At 40.7% G+C, this 9,540-nt stretch overlaps 1 protein-coding gene across 1 annotated transcript in view; it reads right to left on the bottom strand.

The window, feature by feature from the left end:
* Window positions 1-860: 860 nt before the first annotated feature.
* The window catches only part of LOC124290240 (neuronal acetylcholine receptor subunit alpha-2-like), a 54,274-nt gene continuing 45,594 nt past the window's right edge, over window positions 861-9,540 (bottom strand). Inside the window, exons 6-7 of the mRNA XM_046726954.1 lie at window positions 5,120-5,238; window positions 861-3,014 (exon numbers count right to left, since the gene is read on the bottom strand). Coding sequence (XP_046582910.1) covers window positions 2,562-3,014; window positions 5,120-5,238 — 572 coding nt within the window. The 3' untranslated portion in view covers window positions 861-2,561. The remainder of the gene's footprint in view (window positions 3,015-5,119; window positions 5,239-9,540) is intronic.

Below are 9,540 nucleotides of genomic sequence, written 5' to 3'. Positions count from 1 at the left end.
CACACGTTATGCAATAGGACATAAATTTGAACTATGACATAACATAATTTGTGATAACTCCAGATATACTTCCTCAATCATCATACTGATCTTTGTTGTGATACTGCTCTTCCTTTCATCTCTCCTCTCTCCAACGTCATGTCTATAAATAGACATACTATGAGTCAGCGTAATTCAGGCTTGACTCACGCGTAGCGCAAAACCTATAAAGACGCTGACTTTGATAAGCATTGATTTCTGGCAATGATTAGACAAAACTATGTGTGCAGAGGTGTTTCGATATCTGGGTAATGCAATGCCGAACCGAAGTGTCAAATTCAAAATGTATTTAATGATGTACTTTACCTCATTATAACGATTCAGAGAGCACTGGAACTCTTCTGCTTTATGACAATGTTTCCTGTACATTGTTACCGAGTGTTGGTATTTCCACGTAATCTCATGAGTGAAGCTCATTTCTGGTGACCTCGGAAGTTACCAGATTATAGACGCTTTACTAAGATCTTAGTTACTGTCTTAACAGTTCTATACTGCAATGACTGTAAACCCTTTGTTACATTACCTAACAATTGATGCTGCAGTTGGCGTGCATGTCGTTCTTACTTGTAGTGACAGAATGACGTCACTCTCTGCGTCACTATCTGTGGCAGTAATGCTGGTAAATGTTCCCTTAAAATATGAGAAAGATGTGTAACAGGAGTAATGCGTTATTACCATTGTATGCCACTATCAGTAATTCCAGACATTTGTGTCAAACATTCAGCTATAAATTACAATTTCAACAAACAAAACAACAACATACCAGCAGAAGAAGCAACACAATCACCAAAACGTCGTTTCTGTGAAATCAGGAACAAAGATGACATCAAAAGATGTTTGTTTATGCGTATTTATGTTTCAGCACACTTTGTCAAATATGACCTGCAAATATCCAGATAATACTGAATATGTCACAAAATACAGTATTAAACAGACATTATTGGTATTACAAAGGCAGATCTGTGACACAAGACTCCCTCTTTCCTTTCGCTATTAATGCAAAACAAAGCAATGTGCTCGTCACGGATATCGCAGCAGTACACAAGGTGGCGAGACGGTTTGTCAAATTGTAGATACAGTGAAAGACGGTCATAGCGAACACGACTATAACTAAATTGCTGTTTTGGTTCTTTTTGTTCCGACCACATGCTGACTTATTGTGTATTCAGTCGAAAAGCATATAAGGGACTACAGTTACGACGAATTCGTTATAACCGTACTATACTGTAACTACAAATAGCAAACTTCGAACATTTTTGAGGATGCATATGAATTAAGTCAAGACGAATACGATAATATGTAACATTCCATCTATATTTTAGGTCATACATGTTGGTACATTTCATAAACAGAATTCCATGAATGAAATGTGGGGGAATCATCTTCACATCTATTTGAAACACCAAAATCTTGATAAGGTCTATCGGACAATATACACTTGTTCACTTAAAAGTCATATTGGGGCACAGAAGGGTAAACAAAACGAATGCTGGGTAGCACATGGTATACACATGTGGGAAAAGGGGTTGGAGCAAACAGGTGCCCGTGTCCACACTGGCCAGACGTTCTACAGGGGACTTTGGAACCTATCAAAGGGACAGGATGATTTATCAATATTAAATTATATCATTACACCATGATCACACTTGGCAAACATAATTACTAAATCTTTACTCAGACTTAAATCAATTCAATTTTTTCTACGGAGTAAACAGCTGTTGCTCGGTGTATATACAGCGGGGATATGTTAGTGATTTGCCTCAAATATTCACAGATAAATATAGTACACGCTGATGATCGATGTTTGGCATTATTCCAGGATAATTACAGAAAGTTAAAGAAGTACAGTGAAACTTCATTAACTCGAATACCGTGGACAGTTGAAACATGTTCGTATTTCGAGACAAGCAGAGAGATTTGACATGCTGCTGATGGCCTAAAAAGTCATCTTCGTAAAGCATTTTTTCATGAATGGAAAGACTCTGAGGTAAGTACTTTTTTCGCTGTGTCTTATATCAGACGGTTGCTAGCTGGAAGTGTTGTAAGCATAACACCATCAGCTGTCTTCGGTCGGATGCACTTTTCTGCATTGAGAGATGCTGTGTGGATATTGCTGATGGTGAGAGACACCTTGATGAAGGTAGATACATGTAGATATATCGGCATGATGCTGGTGGGTATGGGGACAGATAGCACATGTAGATGGATGTGACTTTGCATAATGTTGCTACTACCACACAGCTGTAGCAAATTGTACAACACAGGTATTAGCAGGCATGTCCAGTTCAAGTGTGTCCTCCATCTCAAGCAACCCTTCAGAAGTCTCGACTCGGTCGATGATTTCATGAAGTCATATATCGCCTTAACTGTAGCAAAAACACCACTCAGAAATACGACCGATAAATCTGATGACACTGGTATCACATTATCACCTTGTGTTATATCTCATATACAACCATCAGGAAGCAATTGGTGCGACTGGTAGTATTCACAAAACCAGATCTCAATCGTTGTCTTATCTCTCAAACAAATACACCTCTCAGTATAATTGCAATAAGTCCGATGGCATTGACAATAACGTAGAAGATAAAAAACAATCTGTCCACCACACATGCAATGACTCTCCACTCGCGCACATTGCTGTCAGTTGTGTCCTTGGTTTTCTTCTCGTCTCGCGTCTTGTCCATGTGTTCACGTATTCCGCTGACCTGCTCCAAAATCGGGCACGGTTGTCGCGCCATCTGGCGGGCAGGAGACGCCCCAAGCGAAGACCCATCTCCACCATAGATATCTGAACGGGAGTCTCCTCCCGTGTCCAGAAGGTTTACTCGAGCAAAGGCTAACTCCGGATCCGATTGGTCAGTCTGATTATCCACAAACGATGACCAGGTCTTTTTGGGTGTTGTACAATCTCGGGGAGACTCTTGGAAGGTATGGCGAACGTTCATCAGCCGCGCCACGCCGTCGATTATAAACTGAAACAACAGGTGGAAAACAGCGTTAAATACATTCATGATTGAGGCATTGCAAAGACAACCTGGACTCAGATGTAAGTGGCAAGACAATCAGACTCTTTCACACTTACTTGCCATCACTTACCCAATGAAAAGATGACAACACACCGTCCTTATTGATACCCTACCTGACGCTTGTCAATGACGTTACGAAGTAAGGACTGTCCATCACATACTCTCAGTAAAGAGTCAACGTAAAGACAAATATCTACGATCGCCGTCGAAAAAAGATCGACATCAAATGACTGCCAAAGATAGAACGGTATCACAGCCAATTCTAACGCCCCCAAACACTCCAAATGTTGTACGTGGAACATGCACACCATCATTTCGACTTTAACACATGGTATTGTTCATTGGTATTGTAGATTCGATTATCGACAGTAACAAGCTATCTCCCTAATCTGGCTTCATTTTAACTTATGACATTTTTGATAATGCTACTGGCATGCTTTAAACTTATAAATCCCAGCAAGAGGTAGCCTATAAGTTTAATGTGTCTCAGTCTGCGATTAGTATACTTTGGTACACGCTCCTGCACAGATACACCGTTGATCACAGACCCCGCAGTGGGCGCTCTTGGTCAACAACACAAGTTCAGGATCGATTTATCTGAAACCAGAAAAGTTACCTCAAACAGCCAATCAAACTCACTCACGCAAGACCGTCGACACTGCCTCCGAGGATGAATCTGACCTGAATGCTCGGCGACTACGTGTTGAAGCAACTTTAGCAAATCGACACATTCTAGCCAGGTACCAACAACTTTTATAGCGGGTAAACTGTGAGAATCGCCGGTGGTCTCTGGTAACGCTTTTAGATTCACTCTGGATAGCGTTGACCTGTCCGGAAGCATCATAACGGACGGCATGCGAGCGTCAACGAAAGTCAACACGACTGGTTTGGGGATGGGTTTGTAATGAATTCACTGTGGAGTCACTATGACAGTCAAGCCGCCACTGCACATTGTCAGTAAAAAAGTCACTCAACGGTTTTATGGAGGAGACAAAATACTGACCCCAACAGATGGTTTGCAATTTGTGCGCCATGCTGGAAAGTTATTATGGTACTTTTTCAGGACAATAACGAACTTCACTGCACTTATCCTGGCTGACTACCTCCAACACCGGAAGATCAACAGTAAGGAACGACCACCCATTGCGCTGACCCCACCCCCTTCCACCACCACCACCACCAGGACGTGTCAGACATGTTTGAGAGCCATGTAGGTAAACGCCAAAGGCTAAACTGGGTCGAGAAAGATTCCCAGAAGCCGTCCCTGGGAGACTGTTTCCCACCATACCTCGCTGTATCGACGAATATTTGAATATTATTGATAAAGTTATCTCCAAGTTTCATTTCTACAACACACATTTGTCTTCCGTCCTGGTTGTTTGCACCACACAAAGCACCTCTAGCATGTTCTCCTGATTGTCATGTTACACCTTGTCCTTCCTTCTCTCAGTTAGTCTATTACCATCACTCGATCCCTGTTTATAATTCTATGTTCTTCTATGTTTGAATATCTTCTGCTTCTTGGGGATGGTATATAAGTGAAATGTTCCAGAATGTGCGATTAATCACCATTTCGTCTCACCATCTTTCTTATGCCATATTTTGGGTGGTACAAATGTGATATCTCGGTCATATTCATGATCTGTAGAAATATGGACGAAATGAAAGGAAAGAAAAAAATAAATTCGCTTATGCTTTTTTACTACGTTCATCTGTATTCTTTATCAAATTAGAAAACACATTCAACCGAAGGTAAAAATAGGCATTCTCAAGAGCAGAAATATCATCACACTTTGGCGAGAAAATTTTTAAGTAATGAAAAAGAACATGTACGCATGGGCTACACCAGAGTGTTTGTAGCTAAAACAGGCGATGGTCAGGACACATAGAGGTTAATGTGTTTTTCACGTAAACAAAAATTGTTCGGTTCCACGAATTGTAAAATTTTGGAGATCCCATGTGTGGTGTCTACAGCCATAATGATACTGGACTGTTGTTAATATCGGCACCACATCTCACCCACTCATTCATGATGTCACTCAGTCACTTACCGAACGAAGCCACCGAGGAGCCCTGTTGATCCGAACACCCCGGAAAAACATGTTGGCGATGACGCAGGCCAGCACTGTCGACAACGTGATCATCACCATGCTCAGACAGAAGTATGCTCCTGTAAAACATGAAGATATAACGGTTGATTCTTTGTAGGTTTATGGTCTCATGATGCATCGCAATTTTCTGTCCGATGGTCAAAGATCGATGACATGCCAAAAAGCAACAGAAAAGACATCGATGACACGCATGCATATCGGCAGAATCGATAGACAGCATACAAAGAAATACATACTGTTACGCATTTACTACTATTTCGTTTGCATCCCCAAACGATAAGCGATACATGGCCATCCTTTCAGAAAACCAAGAGAGGCATCTCTGGAACATCTTCCAGTGAAATCTCATGATTGTAAGGCTTGGGGTATAATCTCGAGGTTAACAATTTGACATTCATATACTAATACCACCGAACATATTTTCTGTTTAATTTTGGGCAGTGGCGTAGCCTTGTGGTTATAGCGGGTGCTCGTCACGCCGAAGACCCAGGTTGCATTCCATGGTGCAATATTAATGTATGAAGGCTATCCGCTGTTATCTCGATGCGTCACATACATGTAATATCGTCACCTAGTTCACTAACAGTATTTGTCATCATAAATTATTTTGATTAAATTTGGTCATCGTGTATATCATTTAAAATCTCTAAAGGCAAACACTCGTGTAACAAAGGTGACCACTCGTCCTACGCGCCACAATTTACTATGCAATGTTGAAGTCCAATACCTAATCGTGCCAGCATTTTGATATCAGTGGTTCGAACACCCGATTAACCTGATTATCATCCTCGACTTGTTTCTCCTACCAACACCTGCGTCCCCATTTGACTCGTATAAACCTGACATGCTGTGATACCACTGATATACCGGTAATACAAAAACGTCAACGCCAGAAAATAGCCAGTCTCGATTATCTGCCAAAACAATTTCCACTGGGTGCAAATGAAACTGAAGACACAAAGTGTTCGTGCAAACTGTGGACATCGCTTGTCCTACCTTACCGGTAGCACATGACACTTACACCCACCCATAAAAGAGTGGAGTTTGTTATTTGCCTGATGCCACTCAGTATTCCTACCGCAAATCGGTGTGCTCTAATCACGTGACAGAGCAGACAATCAAAACAATGTGCACCAAAATGACTTAGACACTGCCATGAATATTTTCAAGGGTAACGGAGACACGTCTATCGTTTGTTATCGTTGAAGGAAATCTCATAAACAATGCTGATGCACACACTTCAGTTAATGATATATTCAAAGTATGATAAATACTAACATGTTAATTCTTTACGAAGGATTATTGTTAAAATAATACAAAGTGTACTTGATTCGCACAACCTCCATAATACGATGGCGTGTTTTCATGAGCATTGTCACGTACCATATTTAAGTGGCATGAGCATATCTAAGTCACCTATCTGACCATAAAAGCAACCCAAACCTCACACAAAGCAAATTCGGTTAGAGTTAAGTTGTTACAGTTTATTAATTCCAGTTCACAGAACTTCAAAATGATACGTCATAAATATTGCGTAGCTATAAGTCGGATCCACAGAAGCCATTGTAGCATGTGTAACGGAATCATCGTGTTTACTTCACACAAGCAACGTTCAGAATAGTTCGTCAATAATCGTAAAGTTATGTTTATACACTATGATTAATCTCCTTTGGATGAGCTTTCATGTGTGTGGACAGTGTAGAAAAACGCCATTATGTCTAAGAAACGGTGTTGTCTTAAAGCTATATATAACCTTCATTGACATCATAACTATTCTGCGGAGTAGTTTGCATGTACATTTCATTGTTTACCACTATTTTGTGTTCATTTCATTGTCTAGTCTTGCTAGCTCGAACGAACGAACGAACCAAACTTCGAAGAGACTCCGTGTAGACCTTTTGAAGTAATTGTTGCAAAGAAAGGGGATACTCTCCCAATCGTCCCGAGAAGAACAATCAGCGCCATCATTTGACATCTTTGATACAAGACTGTTTCCATTTTACAACTCAGCCTCCCAGCACTTGTCTATGCATGAAAGTGTGCTGGCAGCGCTTTGAGCAGCAAAAACAGAATCTGTTCTCTTATGAATCACTTCTAAAGTCTATCAAATGTCAATGAAACCAACGATGTTGCTTCAGTATTGATTTCTTCTGTTTCGTAGACATATGTGCCATATATAGTCACTGACGTACATTGATTCAACAAAACAATGTGTCACAGAAGATGGTAATATTACTTTGTGTTATTGTGTCCTCGAGAGCCTATAGATCAATGATGATAACAAAGAGCAAGCACTGTAGCTGTTCATCTCATAACACGTGTGTTATCCATTCATTGTATCGCTCTGATGGTCTGTCGAAGCCATCGTGTGAAACTAATTCATATCTACTCACACAAACACTACTTGGTGTTTTGGTAATCTTCACTGTCTACCTAGACTTAATATTCCCTGATATCTTTATTATCACTGGCCATCTACTGACATCCATTTCTCCTGGACTCTTGTCAACCTTGACCATTTACTAATATGATTTCCTTGGTTTCTTGCCATTATGGATCGTATACTCATACTAATATTTTTTGATCGTTATTGATGATCAACTTATAATATTTCTTCCTGATATCTCGTCATTTGGACCGTCTACTGATACATATTAAGAGGTTATTTTGTCAGATTTCCTTTAGCCAGTCATATCGGCTCTCGGGCTGATATCGTAGTCGAGGGCTGATATGACTAGCGAAAGGGAAACTGTCATATAACCTTTTTATCACATACCTCAGCAAGGGACGTAACACTTGGCTCCGTTTATTGAAGTTACGAGCGTTTTCGTGTATTCATTCCGTACCAGTTTAGTAGCCGGAAAGACGACTGATATGGCTGATTTTCGGCCCGGATGGTCAATGTAGACACATGCCGACAGCCAGTATTGTATGTGCAAAATGGTCCATATTCTTCATAGGTATATGGTAACCGGATAGTATGTCATTATTGACCGTCTACCGGTATCAGTTATTTCTGATATCTTGTCATCATTAAGCGTCAACTGATATTAGTGCTTCGATATATCTCGTCAACATCGGCTTCTGTTGACACCAGCAGTTCCACAGTCTTACAGTTGGCATTTTCAGAACGCACGAAGTGATGCCACAGGGGACACAGTCTAATCAAATTAAGCGTTCTGCAGCTTGGAACATATGGTTTTTGCTCTCTTTTCAGGTCGTGTCTTTCAATTACTAATACATGTTCATCAGGATATTGCTTCATCATAGCAGGCTGCACGTACTCTATAGCGTCAACGACCTGGGTCTCTTCATGAGTGAACTCCCACGATTACACTGGATATTATTGAGTTTTATAATGACAACTGATTACAGCCACGGGTGTTGGACTGTTTACTTATGGTGCATTCATCAGTATTGAACCAAGAGCTTCTAATATGATTTACTTTCAATAATCAAGGGCCATTATGCGTGCAACAAAAGAACTGGAACTCGATAGCTCGGTAATAACCGTGTACGATTACTTTATTCACGGATAGCCAATGAGGTGATTGTTCCTACAGTGAAGTAATACTGACTTCATTATGGATTCAATTTGAAATTAGTTATGACTATTTTATAGATGGATGTGGCGAATGTAATTCCAGCAATTGTCTAACTTAATTCCTTCTACGTCTTTGCCATGCTATATGATCAATATGGAAATATACAGCGCGTGAGGGGGTCCCTGGGGGGCTTCAGCACGCGCCTCGTACCACTCCCGTTAGTTCAGCGCTGTCGTTTTATTTCTTGGCTGGCATTGGTCAGGTCAGATTAGCTATCTGTGTCAGTATCTCTCCCAGACGTAGTACGTGGCCGAGCTGCTTCCAATCTACATACATGATATACCTCCCTGTCCACCATTAACACTAGTTTCACAAGGAATAATTCTTGCCCTACATACGCTGCAATACCCCAAACATGCTCATCTACATAAAACACAGCTGGATCGTCCTAAACTCATCCTCATCTTAATACAACAGTCTTATCTTTACAAAACACAGACTCATCTTGACACAACACAGTCATATCGTCACAAAACACATCCTTATCTTTATACAACACAGTCTTTTCTTCACAAAACACATCCTTATCTTAATACAACACACACACACACACACACACACACACACAGAGAGGCACACACACAGGCACAGGCACACGCACGTCACCTCATCGAGGTATAACCATTGGATTTAGGCACTGTACATACTTTGCAACATCTCGAGGAGGAAAGTGAATATTCCCGTCACAAGCACAATGTCACCTATAATTTTGCCATGCTGAATACTCAGATATCTCTTGAGGAATGTGTGAAGGCA

This window comes from Haliotis rubra, unplaced genomic scaffold (genome assembly GCF_003918875.1).
Source record: "Haliotis rubra isolate DU_JTF1 unplaced genomic scaffold, ASM391887v1 Scf46, whole genome shotgun sequence".
In the NCBI taxonomy this organism is placed as follows: domain Eukaryota; kingdom Metazoa; phylum Mollusca; class Gastropoda; order Lepetellida; family Haliotidae; genus Haliotis; species Haliotis rubra.
Note: the sequence above shows the minus strand (reverse complement) of the source record. Positions and strands in the feature narration are given on the sequence as shown.